General features: G+C 47.4%; 1 protein-coding gene across 13 annotated transcripts in view; it reads right to left on the reverse strand.

Annotated features, from left to right (window-relative positions):
• Nucleotides 1–13,062, reverse strand: part of LOC139542852 (membrane-associated guanylate kinase, WW and PDZ domain-containing protein 1-like) — a 224,618-nt gene that overhangs the window by 130,550 nt on the left and 81,006 nt on the right. For 12 of the 13 annotated variants that reach the window (XM_071348768.1, XM_071348771.1, XM_071348775.1 and 9 more), the window contains exon 2: nucleotides 12,291–12,407. In XM_071348768.1, coding sequence (XP_071204869.1) covers nucleotides 12,291–12,407 — 117 coding nt within the window. Of the gene's footprint in view, nucleotides 1–6,444; nucleotides 6,843–12,290; nucleotides 12,408–13,062 lie in introns of those variants that run through there. The other variant, XM_071348776.1, reaches the window with a different exon arrangement.

Genomic DNA, 13,062 nt, shown 5'->3' on the forward strand with positions numbered 1-13,062 from the left:
AAGCAGAGGTAAGGATGGAGCCAAGCAGAGGGAAGGATGGAGCCAAGCAGAGGTAAGGAGGGAGACAAGCAGAGGTAAGGATGGAGCCAAGCAGAGGGAAGGATGGAGCCTAGCAGAGGGAAGGATGGAGCCAAGCAGAGGGAAGGAGGGAGCCAAGCAGAGGGAAGGATGGAGCGGCTGCTATTTTTTGTGTTTCAGGATGAATCATTTCTCACCCTGTGATCCTCTGATTGTTTGGTGAGAAATTATAGATGGCCACATGAACATTTCCTGTCTCCCATCAATCAGGATGTAGCCTATCATACCCTCCGCCTGGAGGTAGCTGGCCGAACTCACTAACACACACACAGACAAACACAATATATTGCATGTATGATAACAAAATTTGTTCGTACACACAATACAGGAGTCACACAAACACTATCATAAGATCACACACAAGGGAGTCAAATATCTCAAGAAATCTGACAGAAACAGTGAATCTTTGTTCATCATCAATAGTTTATATTTTGAGGATTTTGCCAACCCTCCAAAACACGATAGTAACATAATTGCAGTCCAACGTCCACCATTCATTCCATATCACTATATTCCTTGGAACAATGTCATGATGCTTTCCTGCTCTATTAATAGTAGGGAGAGATTGGACATGGTTTATTCAGACATGTGTGCTCTCTGTTCTCTCTCTCTCTCTGATCCCTAGACAGTTATGGCTCCCAAATTGGCCCGAGCAGATCGACAGGATTGAGAAGGCAGGACTAGGGTCCACCTCTGAGCCAATGAGCTAGTCAACGAGGAAGTGATACACTCAGAGAGTAAGCCTCATCAGACTGCACTCTGGGAAGAGAGTGATCTAACCAATCAGAATGATCCCTCAAAACTGACCTAAAGACAACCTTGACCTAAAAAGGGATCTCTTCAGTCAAAACTGGTCACCATGGATATGTTAAAAATGATACACTGTTTCCTTATACTGTAGCTTCTTTGAAAATCCCACTGTAAATATGGTTATGTTGAGTAAATTAATTCAAAACGTGCATCATTGTAGCACTCAAATAATTCAATTTTGGATGTATTTCTGAATCCTGTTGATTGGGCTTGCTTGATTGAATAGGGCCCCAAACTGCATTTCTATCTTGGAAATATCTCGTATCAGAATGAATGGTGGATGACTTTACAGGGCCTGGTATCAGAATGAATGGTGGATGACTTTACACAGACCTGGTATCAGAATGAATGGTGGATGACTTTACACAGACCTGGTATCAGAATGAATGGTGGATGACTTTACACAGACCTGGTATCAGAATGAATGGTGGATGACTTTACACAGACCTGGTATCAGAATGAATGGTGGATGACTTTACAGGGCCTGGTATCAGAATGAATGGTGGATGACTTTACACAGACCTGGTATCAGAATGAATGGTGGATGACTTTACACAGACCTGGTATCAGAATGAATGGTGGATGACTTTAAAGGGCCTGGTATCAGAATGAATGGTGGATGACTTTACACAGACCTGGTATCAGAATGAATGGTGGATGACTTTACACAGACCTGGTATCAGAATGAATGGTGGATGACTTTACAGGGCCTGGTATCAGAATGAATGGTGGATGACTTTACACAGACCTGGTATCAGAATGAATGGTGGATGACTTTACACAGACCTGGTATCAGAATGAATGGTGGATGACTTTACACAGACCTGGTATCAGAATGAATGGTGGATGACTTTACACAGACCTGGTATCAGAATGAATGGTGGATGACTTTACACAGACCTGGTATCAGAATGAATGGTGGATGACTTTACAGGGCCTGGTATCAGAATGAATGGTGGATGACTTTACACAGACCTGGTATCAGAATGAATGGTGGATGACTTTACACAGACCTGGTATCAGAATGAATGGTGGATGACTTTACACAGACCTGGTATCAGAATGAATGGTGGATGACTTTACACAGACCTGGTATCAGAATGAATGGTGGATGACTTTACACAGACCTGGTATCAGAATGAATGGTGGATGATTTTACACAGACCTGGTATCAGAATGAATGGTGGATGACTTTACACAGACCTGGTATCAGAATGAATGGTGGATGACTTTACAGGGCCTGGTATCAGAATGAATGGTGGATGACTTTACACAGACCTGGTATCAGAATGAATGGTGGATGACTTTAAAGGGCCTGGTATCAGAATGAATGGTGGATGACTTTACACAGACCTGGTATCAGAATGAATGGTGGATGACTTTACACAGACCTGGTATCAGAATGAATGGTGGATGACTTTACACAGACCTGGTATTAGAATGAATGGTGGATGACTTTACAGGGCCTGGTATCAGAACGAATGGTGGATGACTTTACAGGGCCTGGTATCAGAATGAATGGTGGATGACTTTACACAGACCTGGTATCAGAATGAATGGTGGATGACTTTACACAGACCTGGTATCAGAATGAATGGTGGATGACTTTACACATACCTGGTATCAGAATGAATGGTGGATGACTTTACACAGACCTGGTATCAGAATGAATGGTGGATGACTTTACACAGACCTGGTATCAGAATGAATGGTGGATGACTTTAAAGGGCCTGGTATCAGAATGAATGGTAGATGACTTTACACAGACCTGGTATCAGAGTGAATGGTGGATGACTTTACTGGGCCTGGTATCAGAATGAATGGTGGATGACTTTACACAGACCTGGTATCAGAATGAATGGTGGATGACTTTACACAGACCTGGTATCAGAATGAATGGTGGATGTCTTTACAGGGCCTGGTATCAGAATGAATGGTGGATGACTTTACACAGACCTGGTATCAGAATGAATGGTGGATGACTTTACACAGACCTGGTATCAGAATGAATGGTGGATGACTTTACACAGACCTGGTATCAGAATGAATGGTGGATGACTTTACACAGACCTGGTATCAGAATGAATGGTGGATGACTTTACACAGACCTGGTATCAGAATGAATGGTGGATGACTTTACAGGGCCTGGTATCAGAATGAATGGTGGATGACTTTACACAGACCTGGTATCAGAATGAATGGTGGATGACTTTACACATACCTGGTATCAGAATGAATGGTGGATGACTTTACACAGACCTGGTATCAGAATGAATGGTGGATGACTTTACACAGACCTGGTATCAGAATGAATGGTGGATGACTTTAAAGGGCCTGGTATCAGAATGAATGGTAGATGACTTTACACAGACCTGGTATCAGAGTGAATGGTGGATGACTTTACAGGGCCTGGTATCAGAATGAATGGTGGATGACTTTACACAGACCTGGTATCAGAATGAATGGTGGATGACTTTACACAGACCTGGTATCAGAATGAATGGTGGATGACTTTACAGGGCCTGGTATCAGAATGAATGGTGGATGACTTTACACAGACCTGGTATCAGAATGAATGGTGGATGACTTTTCACAGACCGTTATGGTCCTAGGTGTAGACTCTCTAGTGACAAAACAAAACCAATGGAATATCAAGCATTTCGCTACACCTGCAATAACATCTGCTAAATATTAGTATGATCTTAAAACCATCCAATTGCTCCTAGGTGTAAAACAACCTTGTAGAAAGTAAAAATGATCACTATATCAGCAGAAGGTACCAGAGTAAGGAGATAAATATTTGAGATTGTTTTGGATGATCTGCACATTGGTATAAGGAATAGTAAAGTCAAAGGCTGCCACCCCCAGTGCCCTCCACCACCCACTCCTACTCCTGGGTTGTCAATCACACAAAGTGTGTGTGTGTTTATATCATAGGGGTTTAATATGGCTTCAAAACACATAGGATGCATTACACACACACACACACACAACAAATATGTTGTGTTCATACATACACACAACCCGCCTACACACACACAACCCCACTACACTCACACACACATACGCACACACAACAACACACACTACTCAGCACCTGTCATGATGTCATTACAATGCACAAACACATTTGCACAACTTCCTTGACGCTATCGCTTTGACGTTACCATTCTGCTATCGCTTTTTCCTCTCGTACCGAATCCCTAGATTTGTTAGCACAGGCGCTAGTCTGGCTACATGAGTGACTGTGAAAAGCAGGCTAACAGAAGCTTGTGCACATCCATTAGAGGACTGAATGACCAACATTAGCATGAGGCTTTCCGGCAGCACCCTGCAATGCAGCGACACACACAATGGCGAGTGCCACGATTCCCCCCTGCCATTCCCCCAGAAAAGCCCTTTTGTTCCCACACCATCTGGACCTGACCTCCATGCATTCTGGGGCTGGGGACCCCTCTATCCCCTCCTCTCCTATCCACCCCTTTTGAAAAACCTACTCTGCCTCCACAGCAACCCCCCCTCTCTATCCTACTCTGCCTCCACAGCGACCCCCCCTCTCTATCCTACTCTGCCTCCACAGCGACCCCCCCTCTCTATCCTACTCTGCCTCCACAGCAACCCCCCTTCTCTATCCTACTCTGCCTCCACAGCGACCCCCCTTCTCTATCCTACTCTGCCTCCACAGCGACCCCCCTTCTCTCTCCTACTCTGCCTCCACAGCAACCCCCCCTCTCTATCCTACTCTGCCTCCACAGCGACCCCCCTTCTCTCTCCTACTCTGCCTCCACAGCGACCCCCCCTCTCTATCCTACTCTGCCTCCACAGCGACCCCCCTTCTCTCTCCTACTCTGCCTCCACAGCAACCCCCCTTCTCTATCCTACTCTGCCTCCACAGCGACCCCCCTTCTCTATCCTACTCTGCCTCCACAGCGACCCCCCTTCTCTCTCCTACTCTGCCTCCACAGCAACCCCCCCTCTCTATCCTACTCTGCCTCCACAGCGACCCCCCTTCTCTCTCCTACTCTGCCTCCACAGCGACCCCCCTTCTCTATCCTACTCTGCCTCCACAGCGACCCCCCTTCTCTCTCCTACTCTGCCTCCACAGCGACCCCCCCTCTCTATCCTACTCTGCCTCCACAGCGACCCCCCTTCTCTATCCTACTCTGCCTCCACAGCAACCCCCCTCTCTATCCTACTCTGCCTCCACAGCGACCCCCCCTCTCTATCCTACTCTGCCTCCACAGCGACCCCCCTTCTCTATCCTACTCTGCCTCCACAGCGACCCCCCTCTCTATCCTACTCTGCTTTCACAGCAACCCCCCTTCTCTATCCTACTCTGCCTCCACAGCGACCCCCCTTCTCTATCCTACTCTGCCTCCACAGCGACCCACCTCTCTATCCTACTCTGCTTTCACAGCAACCCCCCTTCTCTATCCTACTCTGCCTCCACAGCGACCCCCCTCTCTATCCTACTCTGCTTTCACAGCAACCCCCCTTCTCTATACTACTCTGCCTCCACAGCGACCCCCCCTCTCTATCCTACTCTGCCTCCACAGCAACCCCCCCTCTCTCTCCTACTCTGCCTCCACAGCAACCCCCCTCTCTATCCTACTCTGCCTCCACAGCGACCCCCCCTCTCTCTCCTACTCTGCCTCCACAACGACCCCCCCTCTCTCTCCTACTCTGCCTCCACAGCGACCCCCCCTCTCGCTCCTACTCTGCCTCCACAGTAATCCCCCTCTCTCTCCTACTCTGCCTCCACAACGACCCCCCCTCTCTATCCTACTCCTTCTTCAGACTGCCCTCACCTCCCCTAGCCACCCCTTTCTTTCAGTTACGGAGTGCAGCCGTCTCTGGCTCCTTGAAAAGAAGGTCTGTGTACTAGTGGGCTTTACACAAAGCCTGCACATAAAAAAATGAAAGAGAGGAAAAAAGCTCCACGGCTACTTGCCATCTGTCCCTCTGGTTTGGACGTGCCTGGCCTAGTGTGCCTGCCTCCACCTCTCTTTCCTTCACCTCATCCCCACCCCCAACCTCCAAACCCACTCTCCCTTCTCCTTCCTTCACCTCATCACCACCCCCCACCCCCCACCCCCCACCCCCAACCTCCAAACCCACCCCACCTCTCCTTCCTTCACCGTATCCCCACCCTCATCCCCACCCCCAACCTACAACCCCACCTCCCCTTCCTTCACCTCATCCCAACCTCCAACCCCACCTCCCCCTCCCCCTCCCCTTCCTTCCTTCCTTCACCTCATCCCCACCCCCCACCCCCAACCTACAACCCCACCTCCCCTTCCTTCACCTCATCCTCATCCCCACCCCCAACCTCCAACCCCACCTCCCCTTCCTTCACCTCATCCCCACCCCCAACCTACAACCCCACCTCCCCCGATTCCCTTTTTAGCTTATATACACACCATCAACCACAATCACATTCTGCCATGCATTTCCCTCCTTGCTCCCCTGCATACATCACAGGCTTCACCGAACGGATGGTAGACGGCGACAACGAAGGAGACGGAGAAGGATAGAATAAGAAGAGCTGCCACTTGCCTGGATGTGGAGAGACGGAGCCAGTGAATCAAGCCGTAATCCTTTCTTTGTGTGAGCAGCAAACAGAGAAATTTGTCTCCCAACAATGATTTCCCCAGCTCGGCGGTGGAGTAGAAAACGGGAAAGCGAGAGAGTGAGGGTGAATGAGAGGGAGGCAGAGAGTGAGTGAGAGAGAGAGAGCAGAAGCAGAAATGGAGAGACAGCAGGAGCGTGTGACAGAGAGAGAGCCACCGTCAAGCTACAGGGACGCTGACAATCAGTAGAGGATTTGAAATGAAAGAGAGGAGAGAGAGGGGGCAGAGAGAGAGATAATGTGGGGGGGGAGGGGGAGTAGGTCGGTTGGTTTGCTAGGTGACTCTAACACTGGGATAATGCTGAGATAACCTTCATGTCGGAGCAGAGCAGCAGCTGTAGACGTGAGATGGAAATGAATCCCGAGAGAGAGAGAGAGAGGCTTCTCTGTCAATTGTGACATTTGCGGCACATGATAACAAAGGCCATCTGTAGCAGCAGGGCTGGGAAGGAGGGAGAAAGGGAAGGGGGGGTGGGGAGTTCACATGGCGAGTGTCCTCTTCCTAGAAACACAAAGCAACACTCAAGCCTGTGGCGGAGAAACAAGCACCTGTTAGAGTCAGGCATGGGGAGACAAGCAGTGGGCAGAGAGACAACAACACATGTGCTGGGAAAGGGGGAGGAGAAGGAGGGAGACAAAGGGAAAGAGAGGACAGAGAAGGAGTGTGTGTCCATTTTATTTCACTGCTTTGGGAGTTAAAGATTTGTCATTTGAATTTAATTGAAATCGGTGGCATGGAACTGGGAGAAAGAGAGAGAGATGTTGAGAGAGAAAAAACACAAAGACGGACAGACATGATTAGGGTTGACAAATTCCAGTAACTTTCGCAAAATGTCAAGGTTTTCCGGAAATCCTGGTTGGAGGGTTCAGGATTTCCTGCTTCCGGGAATTTTCCAACTGGGGTTTCTGAAAAACCTATCCAGAAGTTTAACTTTGAGGCCAGACCATTTTAATTTCAGATTTAACCAAATAAGATGGAGTATTTCCTATGAATGATTAAACAGGGGCTCATCTTTGTGCATTTATCACATGGCTATATCCAGGGGCAACTATTTGACTAAGCACTGGTCTCTCTGGCTCCCTTTATTTTAACCGTCCCTCCTCTCCACATTACTCTGCCCAGGGTTCCCCACTGAAATACAGGTGAACGTGTGAAGGCAACGATGTGTGTTTATCCACAATCGCTTGGCTTTCCCCCAAGAAAGAGATCAAGATTCCAAAGCAGTCAGTGGTGTAGTGCTTAGCCAACTCCCTGATCATGCCATGTCATAAATACTGTATGTTTGGCAAGAAAGGAGCTGACGAAAACACATACAGATCTGTGACCATGCTATATTCAACAGTCATGTTGGATTTGGTGGCCCCGCCAGGACAGTATGGCTGTTTTGTGAATTCCTGCTCTTTCTGTCCTCTGAGCCTGGGTCATTTCCCCATCTCCCTGTTGGGATATTTTCTAGAGCTCAACATGTTCATCACATAATCAGGCAGCAAATCTATTTTCAATATATCAGAACATCATAATCCCAGTCAGGCTACCGGGAGAGCAGCTCATAGAGGATTTACCAGTCACATGGCCCAGGCAGAGAGAGAGAGAGAAAGAGGGATACAGAGAGAGAGAAAGAAGAATACATAGAGAGACAGAAAGGTCTTCGAAAGCCAAGTTAACAAACAGATCACCGACCATTTCGAATCCCACCGTACCTTCTCCGCTATGCAATCTGGTTTCCGAGCTGGTCATGGGTGCACCTCGGCCACGCTCAATGTCCTAAACGATATCATAACCGACAATCGATAAGATGGCAGCTGTATTCATCAACCTGGCCAAGGCTTTCGAGTCTGTCCATCACCACATTCTTATCGGCAGACTCAACAGCCTTGGTTTCTCAAATGACTGCCTCGCCTGGTTCACCAACTACTTCTCAGTCAGAGTTCAGTGTGTCAAATCGGAGGGCCTGTTGTCCGAACCTCTAGCAATCTCTATGGGGGTGCCACAGGGTTCAATCCTCGGGCCGAATCTTTTCTCTGTATAAATCAATGATGTCGCTCTTGCTGCTGGTGATTCTCTGATCCACCTCCACGCAGACGACACCATTCTGTATACTTCTGGCCCTTCTTTGGACATTGTTAACTAACCTCCAGACGAGCGCCAATGCCATACAACTCTCCTTCCATGGCCTCCAACTGCTCTTAAATGCAAGTAAAACTAAATGCATGCTCTTCATCTGATCGCTGCCCACACTTGCCCGCCCCTCCAGCATCACTACTCTGGACGGCTCTAACTTAGAATATGTGGACAACTACAAATACCTAGGTGTCTGGTTAGACTGTAAACTCTCCTTCCAGACTCACATTAAGCATCTCCAATCCAAAATTAAATCTAGAATCGGCTTCCTGTTTTGCAACAAAGCATCCTTCACTCATGCTGCCCAACATACCCTCGTAAAACTGACTATCCTACCGATCCTTGACTTCGGCGATGTCATTTACAAAATAGCCTCCAACACTCTACTCAACAGTCTATCACAGTGCCATCTGTTTTATCACCAAAGCCCCATACACTACCCACCACTGCGACCTGTATGATCTCGTTGGCTGGCCCTCGCTTCATACTCGTCGCCAAACCCACTGGCTCCAGGTAATCTACAAGTCTCTGCTAGGTAAAGCCCCGCCTTATCTCAGCTCACTGGTCACCATAGCAGCACCCAACTGTAGCACGGGCTCCAGCAGGTATATTTCACTGGTCATCCACAAAGCCAATTCCTCAATTCGGCCGCCTTTCCTTCCAGTTCTCTGCTGCCAATGACTGGAACGAACTGAGAAAAAAAAAATCACTGAAGCTGGAGACTCATATCTCCCTCACTAGCTTTAAGCACCAGCTGTCAAAACAGCTCACAGATCACTGCACCTGTACATAGCCCATCTGTAAATATCCCATTCAACTACCTCATCCCCATACTGTTATTTATTTTATTTATTTTATAAATAAACAGTATGGGGATGAGGTAGTTGAATACCTGGTAAAATAAAGGTGAGATGTAAAAAAAGAAAAACAATAGGTATACAGAGAGAGAAAGAATGATACAAAGAGAGAGAACGAGGGCTATATAGAGAGAGAGGGATACAGAGAGGGAGAGGGATACAGAGAGAGAGAAAGAGAGAGAGATACAGAGAGGGAGAGAGGGATACAGAGAGAGATAAAGAGAGATACAGAGAGAGAAAGAGGGATACAGAGAGAGAGAAAGAGAGATACAGAGAGGGAGAGAGGGATACAGAGAGAGAAAGAGGGATACAGAGAGAGAGAAAGAGAGATACAGAGAGGGAGAGAGGGATACAGAGAGAGAGAGGGATACAGAGAGAGAAAGAGGGATACAGAGAGAGAGAAAGAGAGATACAGAGAGGGAGAGAGGGATACAGAGAGAGAGAGGGATACAGAGAGAGAGAAAGAGGGATACAGAGGGAGAGAGAAAGGGGGATACAGAGAGAGAGAGAAAGAGGGATACAGAGAGAGAGAGAGAAAGGGGGATACAGAGAGAGAGAAAGGGGGATACAGAGAGAGAGAGAAAGAGGGATACAGAGAGAGAGAGAAAGGGGGATACAGAGAGAGAGAGAAAGGGGGATACAGAGAGAGAGAGAAAGAGGGATACAGAGAGAGAGAGAAAGGGGGATACAGAGAGAGAGAGAAAGAGGGATACAGAGAGAGAGAGAAAGAGGGATACAGAGAGAGAGAGAAAGGGGGATACAGAGAGAGAGAGAAAGGGGGATACAGAGAGAGAGAGAAAGATGGATACAGAGAGAGAGAGAAAGAGGGATACAGAGAGAGAGAGAAAGAGGGATACAGAGAGAGAGAGAAAGGGGGATACAGAGAGAGCGAGAAAGAAGGATACAGAGAGAGAGAGAAAGAAGGATACAGAGAGAGCGAGAAAGAAGGATACAGAGAGAGAGAGAAAGGGGGATACAGAGAGAGAGAGAAAGAAGGATACAGAGAGAGAGAGAAAGAAGGATATAGAGAGAGAGAGAAAGAAGGATACAGAGAGAGAGAGAAAGGAGGATACAGAGAGAGAGAGAAAGGGGGATACAGAGAGAGAGAGAAGGAAGGATACAGAGAGAGAGAGAAAGAGGGATACAGAGTGAGAGAGAAAGAAGGATACAGAGAGAGAGAAAGAGGGATACAGAGAGAGAGAGAAAGAGGGATACAGAGAGAGAGAGAAAGAGGGATACAGAGAGAGAGAGAAAGAAGGATACAGAAAGAGAGAGAAAGGGGGATACAGAGAGAGAGAGAAAGAAGGATACAGAGAGAGAGAGAAAGAAGGATACAGAGAGAGAGAGAAAGAAGGATACAGAGAGAGAGAGAAAGAAGGATACAGAGAGAGAGAGAAAGGGGGGTACAGAGAGAGAGAGAAAGAAGGATACAGAGAGAGAGAAAGAGGGATACAGAGAGAGAGAGAAAGAAGGATACAGAGAGAGAGAGGAAGAGGGATACAGAGAGAGAGAGAGAAAGAGGGATACAGAGAGAGAGAAAGAGGGATACAGAGCGAGAGCGAATGGGAGAAAAAGAAACAAAAAAAGAAAAGAGGGGAAGGAAATGTTTTAATATTATCTAGCCCAGAAGCCCGTTTCTATCTTGCCAAGTAAAGCACCACACACACACACACACACACACACACACACACACACACACACACACACACACACACACACACACACACACACACACACACACACACACACACACACACACACACACACACACACACACACACACACACACACACACACACACACAGTTCCACATCCCAGATGCATAAAGAGGTGCTGTGTGGTAGGAAAGGCAATGTCTCTCTCCACTGATGGGATTTTGCTTGTGACTGAGACATGTGATCATGAAAACAACGTCCCCACTGAGAACATCACAACAGCCACACACACATGCAGCCAAACACAGACTCACACACGTGCACACACATGCACGTGCACAGTGGATTTCTGACCTCCTGTCAGGTCCTTGACAATATACACTGTGGTTGATTAGCAGGGCTTCATTGATTCAGAGGAAGGTTCACGGCCTATCCACAACAGACCACTCGACCAGAATATTTTGGATCTAAAGCTCCACTTTCAAAAACATACTATTCAAATGTATCAGCGACTACATGGAGTAAACTGTCACATAATGTTATACTGCAGAAGTGTACCATGCCCAGCACCAATCACATCCAACAGATAATGAGCTGACCTCACAGTACACAGTTGTCTGCTCTGGCATCCACCCAGTTCATTGGCCCACCACACCACACACTGTACTGTAGTTAAGTGAAACATCTGGGAGGGCAGATTTCCAGTGTCGGGAGGACAAGTGGATCACTGGCGTTCCAAAAACCCAGAACATTTTATTAGATTACGGTACATCTGAATGGCCTATTTGTGTCTACGCACTTAGAAAAAAAGGTTATTGGGCTGTTCCCAAAGGAGAACCCTTTTGATTCCAGGTAGAAACCTTTTTGGATTCCATATAGAACCCTCTCTGGAAATGGTTCTACATGGAACCCACAGCCGAAGAACCCTTTAAGGTCCTAGATAGAAAAAAAGGTGCTAAGGGTGTATGTTCCTTTACGACGACGGGGGGGGGGGGGGGGGGGGGGGATATTATGAGGAGGAAGAGGGAAATATGAGGTGGGGTGAAAGGGGAGGCATAGAAGGAATATTGTGAGGATGATGAGGAGTTTTAGGAGGAGGAAGACGAAGATGAGACTGAAGATGAGGTGGTGGAACTCACAAGGCACAGCATGGTGGTAGAGGTTAGCTCTGATGGTCTGTTGGAGCTCATGGTCGGGGGAGGACTTCTGAAACCTCAGGCTCAGGTAGTGCTTCAAGTCCTTGTTCAGCTTGTTACCTGCACAGGGAAACCACACAGGAACAATGGTTACGCCTCATTTCATAATAGACAATTTGCATAGCAAATTTGAACATTTTGTGTGCCAGGTGTTGGATCTGTATGTGCTTCAGCCCACTCCTCTGACTATTGTTGTCATGCCATACATGTGTTGTTTACAAAGGAATTACATGTTTCTTTTGGTTTCACAAGTAGCACATGTAATTCCTGTCTGGCAGTGGCAGTATATTCATTACACTCTGGTGAAGTCATCATTTTCGGACCAAATCAGAGCTGGTTGATTAGCAGCAGTGAGTGTTTCAGCTGCCACATAGCTGATTGACCCCACCACGTCTGCTCAACTTCACCCACAGGCACAGAGAGAGAGAGAGGAGGAGGAAGGAAGGAAGGAGAAAAGAGAAAGACAGAAATAGATAGAGAGAAATTGTGAGAGGGGGAAGTAGAGAGAGAGAAATGGAGAGGTAAAGAGAAAAATAAGACAGACATGCACAGACAGCAAGCAAGGTTGGCTGAGGTAATTGAGAACAACAGTTCCCTGATTTGCTAAGAGCTGCCAGGTTCAGTCAGCGTCTGTCCAATCAGAGCCCCTGACGCGCTCCCTCTCTGCTGTGTTTGAATGAAGCCCTCAGTCTCCCAGAAGGAGAGGAGTCACAAT

This window comes from Salvelinus alpinus, chromosome 17 (assembly GCF_045679555.1).
Source record: "Salvelinus alpinus chromosome 17, SLU_Salpinus.1, whole genome shotgun sequence".
NCBI lineage: Eukaryota > Metazoa > Chordata > Actinopteri > Salmoniformes > Salmonidae > Salvelinus > Salvelinus alpinus.